The 19,132-nt window shown below is 36.7% G+C and overlaps 1 protein-coding gene across 1 annotated transcript in view; it reads right to left on the reverse strand.

The window, feature by feature from the left end:
* Positions 1-2,288: 2,288 nt before the first annotated feature.
* The window catches only part of LOC126336809 (myosin-VIIa), a 434,397-nt gene continuing 417,553 nt past the window's right edge, over positions 2,289-19,132 (reverse strand). Inside the window, exons 33-41 of the mRNA XM_050000853.1 lie at positions 12,734-12,992; positions 11,843-11,980; positions 11,546-11,728; positions 11,217-11,418; positions 9,288-9,416; positions 6,062-6,158; positions 4,428-4,525; positions 3,854-4,023; positions 2,289-3,664 (exon numbers count right to left, since the gene is read on the reverse strand). Coding sequence (XP_049856810.1) covers positions 3,455-3,664; positions 3,854-4,023; positions 4,428-4,525; positions 6,062-6,158; positions 9,288-9,416; positions 11,217-11,418; positions 11,546-11,728; positions 11,843-11,980; positions 12,734-12,992 — 1,486 coding nt within the window. The 3' untranslated portion in view covers positions 2,289-3,454. The remainder of the gene's footprint in view (positions 3,665-3,853; positions 4,024-4,427; positions 4,526-6,061; positions 6,159-9,287; positions 9,417-11,216; positions 11,419-11,545; positions 11,729-11,842; positions 11,981-12,733; positions 12,993-19,132) is intronic.

Consider the following 19,132-nt stretch of genomic DNA (forward strand, 5'->3'; position numbering starts at 1 on the left):
CGCCCGCTGCGGCTCTCTTCTGAGGTATCGGACGTCCCAAGGCGTTCCCTATTGGGTCCGCACCTGATAGGCGCGATCCTAGCACTATCATGGCTCTGCTGAAGCTCCTTATGCTGTCCGCGACCGCGGCGAGTTTCCCTCGTGGCCGAGCCATTGTCCTGGCCTTCTGAACCCAGTATGCGCCTGTGAGGTGCACTTCCTGTGGCATCCGGCTGTTGTTGGAGCTGCATATTATGATGGCCATCCTCCAAGGAGCTTGCTGCCGCCTGGTGTCGCGTATGCCTTTCTGTTCCGTTACTTATACCCTTGGACGTCTGTAGTTCATTCCTGGAGGATGGAACTTCCTTCCGTTGTTTCTGTAGTAGTTCCAAAGCAGGATTCCACGCAGTACTAAGCTAATATCCTGCTTCTCGGTTGATCAAGTTCTCCGTCATCTTGATTTCAATCGATTCATTAATGACACTAGCCCAGAATCGGGGGGTCTGAGCCAGGATCCTAGTTTTGTCATCCTGGCTTTTGACTTAGAAGCTTAAATTTTTCACACAGCCAAGGGACTGTAAATCTTAGTACCTCACATAAATTTCAACTTGTTATGTCTACCAGACCCTGAGAAAATGGGGTCTTTAACAGACAGACAGACAGGGGGACAACAAAGTGTTCCTGTACGGGTTCCATTTTTACTGGCTGACATACTGAACCCTTAAGAACAGCGACTACATACAGAAAAAATATTTTGTATCATCGCCTCTTGTGAACAATGACCTGTCATAAGATGGTACGAAAAGATCCAGATTAGAGTCAAAATCTGGCATCTAATTTTAATATGCCAAGAAAGTGCACTCTGCTACACAATAAAGTCTTGTTAAAGTTATTATGAAGTCCACCTTTTAAGCTTTTATAAAATTAATGAAACGAATATTTTTGTACAAATCTTCTTGTTTCTCATAAGGTTTGCCTTTGAACTTGATACACTCTTGCATATGTCTGAAACTGGTCTAGAAAATTTATTCTATGTTGCTGGTACTTCACAGACATGGTTTTTGGAAGGATTCAACAGCTTCTCAAAGTGATGAAAATCACTGCCAATTTACATAAAGGGACAAAAATAAGTTTTTAGGCAAGAAATCTGGTGAGTAAGGGCAGAGAGACATATTGATAGAATGTGTTTTCTGTATCAAATAATCAATTATTTGACATACTGTGTGACAGTTGGCACTGTCATGATGACTGATATTTTTGGTAGTTTCTCCTGAGATGATCAATGATTTGATGTAAACAAATTATTGTATACCATTCAAACTTTAATGCTCCTCAGTCACCTAAAGCTGTGGCTGAGACATGTCCACTGTAATTAAAGAAACAAGCAACAATTTTCTAGCTAGAGCTCTGCAATCATTTTTGTTGGTTTTGGTGCATCTTGGAACATCCACACACTGACTGCTGCTTAGTTTCTGGTTAGTATGAATATATAAATTTTATCTCCCATTGTAATACTGTATGTAGAGTTTGTATTTAGTTTTGTAATGTTTTTTGAGCATTTCCAAATTCCATTTGATGCAGCCTGTTTTTGACTCTGGTCAAACTGTGCAATATCCACTGGGAACATATATATTTCACTACTAAATATTAATGCAGAATCAAATGTACTGCAGTTTTCAATACACCTAAGTACTCATCTGTCTCAGGTAAAGACCCTCTTCAATTGTGTTGCACACAGCATTGACGTTCTTTGGATAAAAACCGAGTCTGGTCTACCTTCATGAAATGCATCAGTGACAGAAGCATGGCTGTAAAAATATTCTGCTAACCAACTGTAAACAGTGTTTTCTGAAACTGACTGGTTACTAAAAATTAAACAAATGATTCGAAGAATTTTTGTCGAGTTAGGGCTTTTTTAAAAAAACACACAACAAACTACAAAAACCTCCACACAAAATTTCCAATTTTTCACAATACTATTTCTTTAAATGCTCACTGCAAATGAACTACTGGGTCAATTTTAACAACAAATGTCATATTTTAAAGCAACATCAACAGCTCCATCTATTGGTCATTTATGGAAATACAAAAAAACACTTATATGTTTGTTGCAATATCAGCAACTTCTAGGGCATTTGAAGTATGCTAAGGTATGTCCTTAGCACTGTTCTTTAAATTACAAAAATTATTTATTTCTTCATACTTTTTTGTACAAAATTACATCTATTGAACCACATATATAAAGACAATATATATTGTTTTCTGGAAAGAAAAGTGTAATCACGGTATAGCAATAAATAAATGGAAAGTTTAATTATGCAAAAAAATTCTAGTTAGCTTTTCACATATTTACAAACAAATCTTAAAACTCGTCAACAATGGTGAAAAAGTGAAAAATAACCTTCATAATGCAAAAAATTTGTAACAGTACAAAAAGAAATGGAGTTTTGCAATTAACAACAGAGAGGCAGTCTGCAAGTCATATAGGCTTATAAACAATTTTTTTCACATGTTTAACAGCATTTTAACTGCGAGAAACAGAGTTTGTGCACATTAATTTGGCTTCATAACCAATGTTCATACAAATATAAACAGGCATATAACTAACAAAGTATCTTAATTTATTTTTTTACTCAAAGTTCATGCCAAATTTTGTACTTGATTTGGATTCAGTTGGTTCTAAGTAAATGAAATGCATTAGGCAGCCTTTCAAAAATACCTCACACATAAAAGGGAAGTTTCAGTATTGTCACTTATTAACAGATGACATGTAAAACAGCTCCACATACAGAGTATTCAAAAATGCAAATTTTGTCTTAAACAACAAGCCATACCAGCAGGTATACAACAGTTTGGTTACACAACAGCTTACAATTTACAGTGGAGTCTGTGTAATGAAATTAGACACCATACTAGTAGGTATATTAAAAGCAATAAATAACCAAAAGACACATGGCAATTCCAACTGAATATATAATAAAATAATATTTTTATCTTGTGAGGTACAAAGGATGAGGAAAGTATTGATTTGAAATAGCAAAATAAAATAAAAGATTTAGCACTCTGATAACTGTTGTTACTGTCTTTAAGAATCAAGATATCTGGATATAGAATTTACCTTATATTTTTATGAGAGTGGGGAAGCTAACATGAATATTACAGAAGCCAAAAGAAAACAAAACAAGAAGAATATCAGCTCTATCAAAATGTCAATTGTTACTGCCTTTAGTACTGACTATATGGTATCCACCTTTTTAAGTAAGAAAGATTCATATTGCACACATTGTTGATATGTCACTGCTCACTGAAGACAACAAAGTCACAAATATTTACATAAAATGTTATGAATTATGTACAATGAATTTATTTTTGTGAGCATTATATACACCGTCTTTTGACACAACATCAAATCACTCTGTTGACTTCATGTACACAATTTAACACACAAAAATTCATCTTCTGAATTCCAGTATTATTATTTTATTCTTAAAGTTCCTCTCTGTTTATTCATGTTTGTGAGCATAAGAGAGATGTATGAGGTTAATAAGTCATCCATTTTATAGCCTAGTGAAGTTTCACACAGCAGCTTGGAGCCGCGCACAAGATTTCCAATAGTCATGTGAAAATAGGTATTCCCGGAAGACCAGTTGGAAATTCTTGTGAATGGGTGAGTTACCAGGATATCCTAGAACAATTAATCAATTAAATATCATCTGATAGCTGCAGCCACAACTCTAGTTACAGTTCTGCATTCTATGATCAGTCCACACATTATGTTAAAAAAGAAAGGAAAAAACTGGTTTTTGAACAGTTCTTCAAATAACTATTACAGTCTTATCTCAAAATTTTACATATAATGAGAAACTGAACTAACCTTAGTCTGAGGATGTATCAAACTGACCCCATGTTTGTTTATTGCTATAAGAAGCATTTCAGGATAATTTGGCTCTGTTGTTTGTTTTACTTCAAAAAATGCAGAGCCAAATGTAGGCCATCGATAAATGATCTTCAGAAAAGTAATTTTTGCATCTTCTGGGCTCATGCCTGCATACAAAACAATAGATAATATTTGCAAGAATGGATAATAATGAATTAAATATGGGGAAATGAATAAAGACGAATTTATTGCAGTAAATTTAAATAACAATTATTATTTCAACAAAAATCAAAAGAGGTGAAGAATCACTTGTAAGAGACTGATATGTAGCATAAAGGAATGCATAACAGCTTACAGACTTTCATGCTGCCCTTCCTTTTCTAGTTTAAGTATGCTACCCACCTACACAAAAATCGTGTGTGTGTGTGTGTGTGTGTGTGTGTGTGTGTGTGTGTGTGTGTGTCTTTAAGCCAGACAGCTACAAGTTAGCAGCTGCCAATCCTTATTTTTGTTTATTGTTTCTATTCTTGGATTTAAGTTATGTTATTACTGATTCCTTGTATATTATTACCTGCATCCTGATTGTAGGCAGCTACAATTGATCTTTTCCAGTCATTGGAACTCTGGATTTTTATAAGATCTCCTGGAACTAGATCCCTGAGCATTTGACTGAAACACAATTAATACAAAAACTGTACTCTTTAAGATTAGAGAAGACTTACTCTCTCCTTCAAATTTTATCTTTTAATCAAATACTGACAGTAAAATGTTTGGTCATTAAAAGTGCTCTTTTTCTTTTGACTGACAAGCATGTTTTAGGAATAAGTAGATAAAAATTATCAGCACATGTAATGTTACACAATTGCAGATAAAAGTTTAGGGCTTCTTGATGTCAACAGTTTGAGTCACATACACAAAAGAAATGATACCACCATACATATGATACAGTTAATGAATTTGAACAGAGATGATTATACAGAGCAATTATGAACATGATCTACCTAACATGAGAATCTGTATCACTAAAATGCAATCACTGTATTAAATGTTTAATACATTAAAACGAGTACTGCAATTAGAAACTGTGTGTTTGTCTTGAGGCAACATAACTGCTGTTGTACAAATACATGAACTTCATTTATCCAGTATTTGAGAATGAGGGCACTTAGAGACTTCCAACAAAGCTTACATATAATCTCAAAACTTTATTTCAGCATAGGCCATGACATTTTAATTATTACTTCTTGATTACTACCTCCTTTCGTAACACAGTTGCAGGCAGTATCCACAAATACCACAGAATGAAACCTGCAAAATTATGTCATTGTATGACACTTGGTTCAGGAGAGATGACTTCATAAACACTGAGACATGTGGAAATGTAAATTTTGCTCAGATGGGGTGTAAATTACCCAGTTTATATTAATCCAGTGTTTCATAATGAGAGAACTTTGTGACTTCCTATAAACTTTAAGCATAATTTCAAATCTTTCCTAAACTTTTTCTCGCTTACATGGTTAAAGGCAAATAATCAGACATTTGTAAAATAATCAGACATTTGTAGCTGTGTTTTATACATGGGAATTTGGTCTTTGAAGAATTGGGGTTTGCTGGTATACTGCTAACTAATAAACTTTCAGTATATCAAATTACGTGGTATAGTGAATAACTGCACATTTGTATCTCCCTGATACTTTATCCTTGCCATTACTACGCATATTGTATGGGATACTGAGCTTTCCCTCTCAGTCTATTGAACTGTAAAACTGACTAAAGACAAATATGGATTAAGAAAAATGCCACTATTGTATGAGGAACTGCTGCCTTTACTCACCCCCTTGTTTATATTCCATTCAAGATTTTCCTCTACTGTATGAAAATATGAATTTTGCTTGCTTTAAAATACATCCTGTTAACAAATGTTAAAGAAGAGTGAATCTGCATTCCTACAATGTCAATGGTGATGTTCGTCTGAACGTTAGAACAGCTTTTCTTTCTTTCCCCCATTTTAATTTAATAAGCACAAGAATCATAACTAAGAAATAAGGATATGGCTGTTTGAGAATTTAATTCAGATATATGGTCTAAATAATGTAAAAAACAAAATTATTATGACAGCATGTCTGGAAAAACAATAAATGTTGCACAGTGGTGTGCTTAATTCCAGAACTTCATTATGTCTCCAAAAACCCTTGCAATACTTACGGTATTCCTTGCAACTCCTGTTTGCTTTCTCCAAACCTTACTCGATACACTAGAGCTGCCAATCGAGCTGCCTCTTCTTTGGTGCATTTATGATATCCTGAAAATAACAGTCTTACATAACTTAATGTTGTTCTTAACAATGTAAGTTAATTTTATTGTTAAACTTTAAGAGCACATTGTTTCTAACAATGAAGTCAACAGACTGTACAGCTAACTCTTATTTACTGATTTAACTAAACATAATAAATGTTGTGCTTATAAATAACTGTTAGTTGCGTAACTGGGTATCTATTACAGAAATGGCACTTGGAATTTCACAATCAGTCTACACTTCTGGAATTAATTGTGATTTGTTTCTATACATTTATGAGAATTCAAGCATTCACAAACAGGAAGTGACTGTGTCATATCTAAAGTTTTCAGGCCAAACTCATGTTGCTGCTATGAGAAAAACCAGGAAACCTATTTTAGAACAAATCCACTGTCACCTATGCAGTGTGCAAGAATGTACTATACCATTTTAAGCAAACATTCTGAGCAGTTAAGCTAATGAAATGACAACACAGAAATTCTGTTAAAATATTTTAACAGCATTCCCCAGTTATTGTTAAGCTATTCTCCCATCACCTAAAATGAGACACAGTCTAATCATGGTCAGCACAAAATGTCATTCGCACATTCATTAGCTTTACTTTTAACCTTACAGTGGTTTAATGCAATCCACTTGAGCTCAAAACTGTTCCCAGTGCTTGGAAGAGATCACATAAATTTATGAAATAAGCAGTGGAACGGATTCACAGAAGTATTGTCCTATGTCACAAATGTGTGTCTTAACAGAATTCTACAACATGTTTTCATTACAAATACAATGATCAACCTTGAAGACAAGAGGCTTCTCACAGCACTAAACATGGCTCGTAAAAACACCAAGCATGCACAACTCAATTTACTATTTTCAAATGTAATACACTAAAAGTCAGAAGTACAAGTAACCAGGCAATCTTGTTGTTTTTTGACTTTCAGAAAGCTCTTGATTATATACTGCATCATCTCTTCAACAAGAAATGGTTTCATATGTGGAATTTAGCAAGCCAGGATGTCTTTATAGGAATAACACAGCATGAAAACTAGCATAGAGCCATTAACACATCCAAGAGTGATTTCAGATGGCCCAGAAGAGTATGTAGCAACACTGCTGTTACAAAACCTGATATTAATGACTTATTGGGTAGCATCCAGCTAGATGTTGATAAAATAATATGGAGAAAATACTGGATACTAGCACTAAATGTGGAGAAGAACAAAACTGAGCTAATCATAGCTCACATAGAGTCTTCTTTTCTATGCTCCATTTGTAAGTGGAAGAGAAAAAATGCATTAATATCTAGTAAAACGAAAATAACTTACTACCACACATCTTACACTGATCCAGACTAGAGATGTACATGTGCCTCATTGTCTGCTACTCATTTTCCCAGAGTTTTTTGACTGCTCTCTATACGAGGAAGCACACATGGACGCTCACAATACTGTAGGTGTCGATCATTGCTCTTTCCTCTGATCCAATTTCATGTTTACAATAACTCTCATAGTACAACATGCACATTGAAATGCAAGATTTTCACAGTAAACATGACAAAAGGTCTTACAAAAAGTGCTAGCTTTGAGAGCTTTGAATAACCGTCAAGTCATGGTAAGTGGGTAGGAAAAATGTTGATCACATAGCAGAATTCTAGCAGTGAGTTGCCCTCTACTAACAGATCTCGTCAGCAATGGTAGTTTATTACAGCTTAAACTGATAAATCAGTTGCAAAATGCAAATGCTGTGACAAGTCATCAACTCTTCCAGAATAAACAATAAAACAAAACCAAATGCAAAAGAGGAGCTTGCAGCCCACTATAAAAAGCCAAAACATGTGCTAATAGGCAGTAGTTGTAATTAAACTTCGGCTACTTGAGAGGGCCCCTATGAAAAATGAGTGATTGTAGGAAAATGAAACTTTGGGGAAATATTTGTAAGAACATATGGAAGAGAAATAATGAATAAACATTAATTGAAACATATTTTAATTTCCAAATGACAGGGTAACATTTGTTACTTGCTTTCCACATATATGTTCCAGGTTGGAAACGTTGCTCACTGTAACGACCATTGGAATCCACTACAGCCTGGAACCACACTGGAGAGCACTCTATTGCTATCCGAAACATCTCAGATGTGATGTTGGCTATCTCCCTCGCTCTGCTGACATCTTCAACCTCTGATGTGTGTTAATGTCCTGTTGATAAACTGCCACAAATCACACGTGTTCAAATCTGGTGATCTTGCCAGCCATGCACTTTGGAATGATCGGCCAAGGATTTGGTTTTCTCCAAATATGTTGCAGACTAACCGAGTGAAAGCGGACCTCTCCATTATTCGTTCAATGCATCGGTACTCAGGAAGAGTAGTAGCACTATTACAGATGTGTTGATAAAACACCTTTACGAGTAAGGCTCTGCTCATCTTGTCCAGCAGAATATCCAGAATGGTAGAGAAATTGTGCCTACTTAGGAACTAATATGGGAGTGAAACTGCACAATAAACTCAGTATCGAGTGCGCAACATTGGATTAAGACCAGTATTGTTTTTGTCCTCCTGCTTAAGTCAAAACAAAAATCAAAGCACGGCCCACCTTGTGGAGACTCATGCTAACTGTCCTGCACACTGATGCATGTGTTTTAACTCTACATTGCTGTACCAGTGCCAGCAAGTCATGATGTTTCCTATAAAGTTGGGTACCCATATGATAAACAGCTTTCTGTCTACACAGGCTCGGGTGGAGAAAGTTTAATTATAACCATCCTGTATATCAACATATTCTCCACTTCACAAGATGACAGACGCTCCACAATAAATATCAAAATCAAAGATGATGTAGAATTAGCAACTCCTACAATAGTGTCACTTCAGATGGTGGTTGTTCTTGCTAGGGTGGTTATGTACACCTTTTTGAGCTACTTTGAGTCACAAATATCATAGTACATTTTCCATTAAGTACAGATAAAAGAAATCTACAAACTACACAGCAGCCCAAGCTTAGGACACAATTTACATAGAAACAAACAGAATATGTCTAATCCAAAACAAAAGTGAAAAAATAAGTGTTTACAACACTTGAAGTAAAAATTCATATCTGCAATACTTTATTTTCAAAGAAAGTATGTTACATTAACAACTGCTTACCTCTCAATAACTTGGGTAGTTCCTGATGAAAGTGGAAAATTAAATCAGCATTCCTATCTTTCCCAGGAACAGTGTTTGTCCACAGTTTCTTCATAAAGAAAACCTGATACGTAAATTGTGGTGATGCACCTGGAAGTTAATCAAATTTTTTCACCATTAACTAAACCTGCAAACCAATAGCACATATCCATGTCATTTGACCCTAACCTCCTTATTGACATCCCTAATTATAGTCAAAGAATCCAGAGTTCACAGGTTGTTCTTGACTTTAATGTTTCTTATGTAGAATGCATAAATGTTAAGACTGTTATATAGAAGTGAAGTTCAAATTGCTTTACAAATTAACAGATATATAAAATGGTGTACATTGATGGAAAGTAAATATGAGATTGTAAAACAGATAACAATCAAACAGAAGTACACCTATGAGATACATTCATTCATCTTGTTCCACACATCCAATCAGAAGGAGAATCTTCAGGGATAAGGCATGCTGAAGATATACAATGATATAAGACGAAGGCATCATAGAAACACTACAATAAACTCTTACTATGCTGCTTAATGCTATCATGCAAACTTTTACCTTGGGGGGGGGGGGGGGGGAAGGCTGCTGCTGCATCCTCAGTTTTATTACACAGCCATTGTTTATCTGTTATTAGTAAATTAATATCTACCTGACTGCAATGATATTGTTCAAAGAGGTTTCTTTACATCATCTATAAACACTAAATCCTATTTACGGTACATTATTAACTTTCATACAACATAGCCACATGTGTTAAAAGTGCCGCTTTCAGACGGGGGAGTTGGCAGTTACGCCAGCCCTAGATCGAATCCGCCCAATGAATTAATGGCAGACTGATGACCTCAGAAGTTAAGTCCCATAGTACTCAGAGCCATTTTGATTTTTGATTAATGACAAGGATTGGTGTGCTGGCCAGCATGGATGCGGTTTTTGTGTGGTTTCCCATGCCCCACAAGGACAATACTGGACTGGTACCTAAGTCCCACCTCTGTTACATGATTTCCAAACATTTAGCAAACTCTTACTTAGTTTCACATGAATAAGACTACAAGCAGACAGTTGGTGCACACATATTCTGTCCCAGGAAGGATTACACAGGGGGTTAATGGGATGGCAACTGGAAGGGCATCTTGAACTAACCAAGCCAAATCTGTTAATAAAAATGCCAACCCTGCGATGAGGCTGGACAAAGGCACAAGAAAAAGAAAAAGAAGAAGATACAGCTTTATCACAAACACTGTACTTGCTATGTGGCCACGTGTTCAGTCCACAAATCTAGATGTCTTGATAATTTGTAGAAAGAGTGGCTAATGAAGTATGTTTTTAATTTTCTTCTGAATTGATAGGGATTCAAAATTTCTTGTTTCATTTTAGACAAGCGCTTACTGAATATCTTACCACCAAAAACTCCATTCTTAACCTGGGGCAAGAAAATGGAGTCTACATGAAAATTATTTTTGTGTCTTGTATTGTGACATTATATCACAGCTCTGTTGAAACTGATTCTTATTATCAGCATTATGGTGATGCACCACTTTATTTCTGATGTTGGTGGCCACTGTCATGGTTATGTTATTTGCAGCAATTTTGCAATTTATTATCACTGATGATTAGGGGTCATGACACAATGAAAAAGGGACACATGATACAAGAAATATGTTAGTTACTCAAAGACTGAAAATATAAAAATATTTTTACAACAATTACATTATCCTAAGTTTCTTTTGGTACCCAGATGAAGTTTAATTTTAAAAAAATTTGCACATGACATAAAGTGACAAGCATATACAACAACTATAGCACTAAAATTTATTAAGACAAATCTGACCTAATTTTAATTTCCTGTTGTTTTTTTTTACTGAAATTATAACAAAAACAGCAACAGTACTAACGAAACATACCGTCTCTTGATGGCCTTGCTTTCTTAATCCAGTCCGTTAAGTGCCTCACAAAATCGAAGAAGAAGTCGCCCTCTGGGACAGATATAACTTTGTCAGCAATTTTAACAAACAAGCTAAAGCCTTCACTAGAACGCAGATTCAGGCGCTGTGATATATTTTGACAAAAGTCTTTTGCACGAGTTGAAGAATCCACTTCAAAAGCCTGAGGACCACAAAGCATCAGTTATTAAACACAGTGTTGGTCAGTGTGATATTTTGAAATTTCAGTCTTCAAGTATGAAGAAAGCTGTGTAGAATTTCATTAATTTTATACACTCATTTCTTTTTACCTCATCTGTATCATCTGGGAAGTATACTTTATGGAATATTTGAGTGGTCTTGTGTTGAATAGCTTCTACTTCAACTTGATGAGGAGGATACTTTCTCTGGCCATTTCTAAGGGTCTTTTGTAACCTTTGAAGGGAATCCTGTGATATTGGGTGCCTTCTTGTGCGCAAAAATAAGGTAAGTTCCTGTGGAAAAAAAAAGAAAAAACAAAGAATTGGTAACTAGCCCTTTTGATACAAATAAAATTAAGAATATCTCATACACTGTGGGGTTACGGTTTAGAATCATTTTATACAAACCTTCAGCAGATTCTGGCTGCATGCAAACAGACCTGTTGCAAGCCACATTAACTCCCACCCTCTTTCCTCGCTCAAACGGTTTCTGTTGTCTGTCAATTGTTTCATTATTTGACAGTATATTTCATCTCTCAAGATCTCCTACAGTGGCACAAAAGGATATAACAATAAGAAATCATGCCGTGGCTTATTTTCTTATTATAATAAAGTGTAAAAAACAATGAGTGAGTTTCAAACTATGAAAATATCTTAATTCTTATAATCATGCATAGAGAATTATGAGTGTGTTTCGACTATCAAAATAGCCGAAAACAAAATTTTCATTATATAACTGACTCACTAAGAAAACTCTTGGGCTTTGATGCCATCTATTTTAACAAATTATATTTTCAATCAGATAAAGATAATATAGTTCACAGAAGGATGTAACTGGAATACAAATAATAGAAGGAGGATATTTGTATTTTTATATGCATATTTGTAGCATTGACCATTTTACAGACACATTGTCCTATTGCTCAGCAACATTTTCAGTCCTGTTTATGGGCTTGCAGACTGCTCAATGCCTCATCTATAAGGTGAATGATTTCCTTTACCCCTTCCATTATTTAAACTTTACAAATAATACAGTTAAAACTTACGGAAGCAACAAAAACGACATTCAAGCAAACCAACAGCTTCCTTTATTTCAGGAGATATTTACAGCAGATATCTCATTGAGCATACAGTAAGAAAGGAAACCTGATATGCGCACTAAATGTCTCAAACAAGATTCTTAAGCTGGTACTATAAAAGCGAAGTATTCAGTTTTAGCCATAGAATTTAATATTTATAGAAAATTAGAGGTACATCGTTGTAAGAAATAATGTGAAATAGTATTTCATCTGAACCTACATGCTTCAATGGACCATCAAAAATTTGGTCAGTGTATTCATTTCCTATCCGAGGACGTTTGGACGGTAAATCACCCATGTATTTAAGCACAGCAGTAAATGCAAAACATGCTTCTTCTGCCAGCTCTTCCTTAGTTAACAATTTTTTAAGTAGAGGTTGCTTTATTGGTTCTCTAGAATGTCTCCATAACTCTTCAGGCCCTCCTCGACGAGCTGATGTTAATGTCAGTGCTTTGGACATTGTTCTTTTGGGTGGTGGCCTAGAAAAAGAAGGAAAAAAAAATATAATTCATAGTGTCCTACATTAATTTTGTTTTAACTACATTGGCTGGTCATTTATTTCAGCTTAGTTAATTGTAGGAGATAAATATTTATTTTAATTGTAAAAGTTCTTCTATGCAACACTTACAATCACATGTGGATCTCAGAAGATTTGTAGTGCTTACTTTACTTAATGACTGAAAAATTAAATTCAAAGATGAAATTTCATTAGTTTTCCATTATTTTGAGTGCTGTTTTTTATGTAGCTCATTCATGTCCGAGAGGTTTGTTTTATCATACAGCACAAAATAGTAAATACTACAAGAAATTAAATCATGAAAAATATTCAACTGAGGATAACTAATTTACCACCTCTTTCCTCTCTCATTCTTACTGCAAGTGAGTCTCTCTCAATCAGAGTGATCTAACCTCATTACTAACATTCCACAACCTATTTCTCTTTCCTTGCTGAGACAGCAATTAACAGTTCTCAAAGCTGGGACAGCATTTTTTTTCTACCCCCCCCCCCCCCTTTTTTGTGAGAGTACAAGAATTTGACCTCCTGAGCTAAGTTCTACCCAGACATTCTGTCTCCTTATAATTTTATGGGATAATTAATATGACAAATTAAAGTAACTATCAAAATAAAATTCTGTCAAGAAAATTAATAAATTATGAGAATGAATTGATGGCTTTCAAAGGCAAAACGTTTAGTACTGCCTATGGAGCAACTCGATGGTCAGTGGCAAAGGGCCAGACTATAGATCCAAAGGTCTCGGGCTTGATCCTTGGTCTATCCTAGGATTTTTATCAGCATAATGTAACTGAATAGATAATAAGTCTACTCACCAAGCAGTGGCAGGGGAACACACACATAAAAGAAAGTTATAATTAGGCAAGCTTTCAGAGGCAGTAGCTCCTTCTTCAGGCAGAAGGGTTGAAGGGGAAGGAAGAAGAGTGTAGAAAACGAACTGGAGATTTCTATGAACAGGGGTGGATTTCAGTAAAAGTCATTCAGAACCGTGGGTCAGGGGAGACTTACCAGATGGGATGGGAAGGAAAGACTGATTGTTGGGGACTGCACGGTACAAAATTTGAGAACCTGAGAACTGAAAGGTGGACGACATGGTAATATGCAAGACAGACGTTACTGTTAAAACATTGTGTACAAGTTAATAAGAGTGAGAAGCTAAATGCATTGCCCATAACAGAGGTGGGAGAGGGATTGCGAAAGAAAATAAAAGATGTAGAAAACTAAAATGGAGTGAAGAAAGGAGTAGTTACTGTGAAGAAATACTGAGATGGAAGAAATTAAAGTAAATTATGACCATGTGGGTGGCCAGAACCAAGGACATGATGTAACGCTAGTTCCCACTTACGGATTTCTGAGAAACTGGTGTCTGGGAGAAAAATCCTGATGGCACGTGTGGTGAAACAGGTATCGAGGACACAATTGTCATGTTGTAGAGCATGCCCTGCAACAGAATATTGTGTGTTGCCTGTATACACCCTCTGCTACGCCCATTCATTCTAACTGATAATTTGGTGGTAGTCATGCCAATGTAAAAAGCCAAACAGTGTTTACATAGCAGATGGTATATGATATGTGCCATTCCACATGTGGCTCTCCCTTTAATAATATATGTTTTGCCAGTTACAGGACTGTTATAGGTGGTGATAGGAGGGTGCATAGGGCAAGTTTTGTGTCAGGCACAGTCACAGGGGGGAGGAACCATAGGATATGGGGATGGGTGCAGAAGGAGCATAGGGTCTGACAAGAACATTGCAGAGATTGGGAGGGCGACGAGAAGCTATTCTAGGTGTGTTGGGCAAAATCTGACAGAATGGATCTCATTTCATGGCACTATTTTCAGAAGTCATGGCCCTGTCGAAGTAGCTGATTAATACAATCCAGACCAGGATAATACTGAGTGACCAATGGTGTGCTCCAAAGTTGGTTTGGAGGGATCAGCAGTACCAGGATTGGTTATGAGGACTGAAGAAATGTTCAGCAGCAGATAGAGCAAGTACATGGAGGATGTTGGTATAGAGGGGGGTGGCATCAGCGGTGACACGCAAGGTGTGTGATGGGAGTGGGATGGGCACAGATTTCAGATGATCTAGGAAATGGTTAGTGTCTTTGATATAGGAGGGAAGTCTTTGTACAATGGGTAGCAGGTGCTGATCAACTAAGGTAGATTTATGTTTGGTGGGTGCTTTGAAGCCAGCAACTGTAGGATGGCCCGAGTGATAAGGGTTTGTGGCTCATAGGAAGAAGGTAAAAGACGGGGATACGTACTTCGGGTGGGGTGAGAAGTTCTATGAATATTGTCTGCTGAGAGGATAATGATGGAGTCATCAGCTTTTAGGGAACCTAGAGTCTGGAGTTCTGCAGAGGACAGGTTAGGGTCACGTCGTAGGGACCTGAGGAAGGGACGTGAAGCAATGCTGGATGTGAGGAATTCTTGTAAGGCTTGTAAGGGATGATTTTGAGGTAGTGGTGGTGGATCACCACTGGTGCCACCTCCCTCTATATCAGCATCTCCCAAGTACATGGTCTGTCTGCTGCTGAACATTTCCTTAGTCATCAGTCATCTAATTCTAAACCTATGACATACTTCTTACCTTAATCAACTTTATGGTTACCATCAGCTACTTCATCTTTGAGGGGCAGACATACCAATGGATAAGGTGTATGGCCATGGGAGACAGATCGCTCCTCCCTACGCCAACCTTTTCATGTGTCGCTTAGAGGGTACTTTCCTGGGATCAATAAGTCTGCAGCCCCTGGTTTGGTTTATATACATTGATGACATCTTTATCATACAGACTCATAGTGAGGCTGACCTGTTTAAGTTCCTGGAATCTCTGAATAACTTCTCCAAATTGAATTTCACATTGCCCTATTACAAATCCAGTGTCACTTTTCTTGATGTTGATCTCGTCCTCACCGAAGGCCAGCTTCACACTTCTGTCCACATTAAACCTCATAACAAACAACAGTATTTACCTTTTGACAGTTGCGATCTTCCCATGTCAAACGATACCTCCCATACAGCCTTGGAATTTGAGGCAAATGTATTTGTTTGGATGCAGACTCTACAGCAACACAATACCATTCTCAACTCAGCCTTCATTGGATGTAATTAACCCACCAGCCTAGTTCAAAAGCAGATTTCCCGGGCCATCATAACCAATGCTGGTACCGCTGATCTCTCCAAAACAACTTTGGAGCACACCATTGGTCATTCAGTATTATCCTGGTCTGGACTGTATTAATCATCTACTTCGACAGGGCCATGACTTCCAAAAATTTGCCATGACATGAGATCCATTCTGTCTGAGACTTTGCCTACCATACCTAGAATAGCTTTTCATTGCCCTCCCAATCTCCGCAATATTCTAGTCAGACAGTGTGCTCCTTCTGCACCCATCTCCCTACCCCTGTGACCATCCCTGCTGCAAGACTTGCCCTAAGCATCCTCCTACCACCACCTGTACCAGCCCTGTAATTGGCAAAACATATCAAAGGGAGCGCCACCTGTGAAATGACATGTGTCCTACCCAGCTGTTGTGTAAACACTGTTCAGCCTTTTACAATGGCATGACTACCACCAAATTATGGGCAAAGCAGAGGGTGTATACTTGCAACATACAATATCTGTTGCAGAGCATGCTCTACAACATGACAATCATGACCTCAGTGCCTGTTTCACAATACGTGCCATCTGACTTCTTCCCCCAGGTACCAGTTTCTCAGAACTCCGCATGTGGAAACTATCGTTAAAACATGTTTTTGGTTCCTGCCACCAACCTAGCCTTAATTTGCGTATCAGCATTTCTTCAGTTTGTTGATAAGAAAAATGCTGATCTGCTCTGTGGTTTGCTATTCATGTTAAACAGTCATTTCCTCTAAGTGGCTATGTAATTAAGTTCAAAGGTTGGAAGTAGGCAATGGCCCACCACATCCAACAAGACCATGCTTAAGGGAGAACGTTGGTGTTCCATTCAATCTTTGACTTAATGACAGTTTTCTTTTCTTCTTCCTGTCCATTAATGGATGTTAGCAGCCACATGGTGCATCTTTATTCTATGAACTACAGTACATAGCAGTTGATCTGCACTTTATGTTATCTAACCACGATATTATTCTTTGCCTTTGTTTTCTTTTACCCTTAGTCTTCCCATGTATTATCACCTGTAGAAGTATATATGTGGTGCTCTGTAAGGTATGTCCTAGGTACACAGCTTTTCTCTTTTTCAAATATAGTTAGTATTTCATGCTGTTTATGTATTCTTCACAATATCTGGTGTTAGATATTCATGCTGTCCACAGTACTTTAACCAATCTGAGGTAAATACATGTTTCAAAGGCCTTGATCGCCCTTTTATTGTCATATTTAGTGTTCATCCTACAGAAATGATGTAGCAGTAAATATTACATATAGGATCTTACATACTGATCTGTATGGTTTAGTCTCAGTCTGTAATTTTCTTAAATTTTGTGGAAGAATTGCAAGCATTCTCAGTGTGCCATTTTGTCTCCAGAGTCTTCAGAGAGCCATTTTCCAAGTTACTTAAACTTGTCTGCTCTTTGTATTAAGCAGCCACTGAATCATAGTTTGTAAAGGAGTTGGGCTGTCACCTGACAGTCATAAAATACTTCTTTTTGGTGTTGATATTCAGGCCTGGATAATTACTGTAATCTCCTATTATGTCGAAGAGCTGCTGAAGTTCATCAAAATTATCAGTAATCAATACTGTATCATCAGCATATCAAATGTTGTTGATGAAGACACCATTAATCGTTGTGTCTTTTCTTCTATATCAGTAAGTACATTAAAAAAAATAATCTCGGAGTAAAAATTGAATAACAGGAGTGATAGAATCCTTGTTGGGATCCTTTACTGTCTGATACCAATATAAATTCTCTATACAGCAGATGTCCTTCTGGTGTATATCCATTCTTCAGAGAATTTTATGATGATCTCTACTGAAGGTTTTTCATAATCAATAGAAAAGAGACTTACATTGTTATCCTGTCCATAGCAGTTCTGCAGCAGAAGTCATAATGCAACAACAGCTTCTCTAGCACCTACACCTTTCCTAAACTCAAACTGTTTCACCAAATAATTTCTGTCATTTTTCGTATAACCTTTGACAGGTGACTTTCAGAAATATTTTCAAGGAATGTCTCATAAGACTAATGCGTCTATGATCTTCATATTTTCTCACAGAATAAAAGCTTTACTTTATAGACACGTATAAAAGTGAATATGACATCACTATCCTAACTGTTAGTACTGTTAGTTCCTTTGTTGGGAAGGAGAAAAGAATAGGCTGGAGAAGGTTGAGAAGGAAGATATTTTTCTATCATCATCCTAACTGCAGTGGGTTCCACTCATCCTGGGATCTGCGTAACCTATCTTTCCTTTTAATCTTCCCCGATCTAGCCCTCTCTACTCCCTGATGAAGGAACTAACAGTTGGGAAAGCTATGATCATATTGTCCCTTATACTACTGTGTGTGTCTACCATTCTGTTGCATAATTTATTAATTTCTAAATTGTAGGATGTATTTGTCAAATTTTCACTGATAATTCTGCAGACTAATAAAACTTGTCCTAGTGTAGCAGAATACCACATGGTACATTCATTTAGTACTGAACAAACTGAAGTGTGTCTAAACTGTCTACTGCCACTATGATGTTATGTTATTTCTTTCTGCCCTATTGGCATAGCAAATGTGTGAAAATACATTACCACAGCAGTATTTTTTGCACTTTTTAAACTACTCTTTCATCCTTGTAAATATTGAATATACAGTAACAACTACTACATTTTACCAATAAAGTGACCCCACACATGAATGATGGATCACAGTAGTCAGCTGCACAGATGTGTGATAACTTCATAGATTGCACTTGTGGGGAAATCACAATGATCAGTCACTGATCACATGGAAATCATAGGTGTATGATGAATCACATGTGATGTGTGGCAATATGGCTGCTTGTTTATTTATTAAGCATGCTTGTGCAGTTCAGTTTTGTTTCATTTTGGCCATGATGAGTAAGAACTTTATGTTAGGATTTATAGTTATTCAGGAATCACAGACCTCTCTGAGAAGTGAAGCTGAG

Source organism: Schistocerca gregaria, chromosome 2 (assembly GCF_023897955.1).
Source record: "Schistocerca gregaria isolate iqSchGreg1 chromosome 2, iqSchGreg1.2, whole genome shotgun sequence".
In the NCBI taxonomy this organism is placed as follows: Eukaryota; Metazoa; Arthropoda; class Insecta; order Orthoptera; family Acrididae; genus Schistocerca; species Schistocerca gregaria.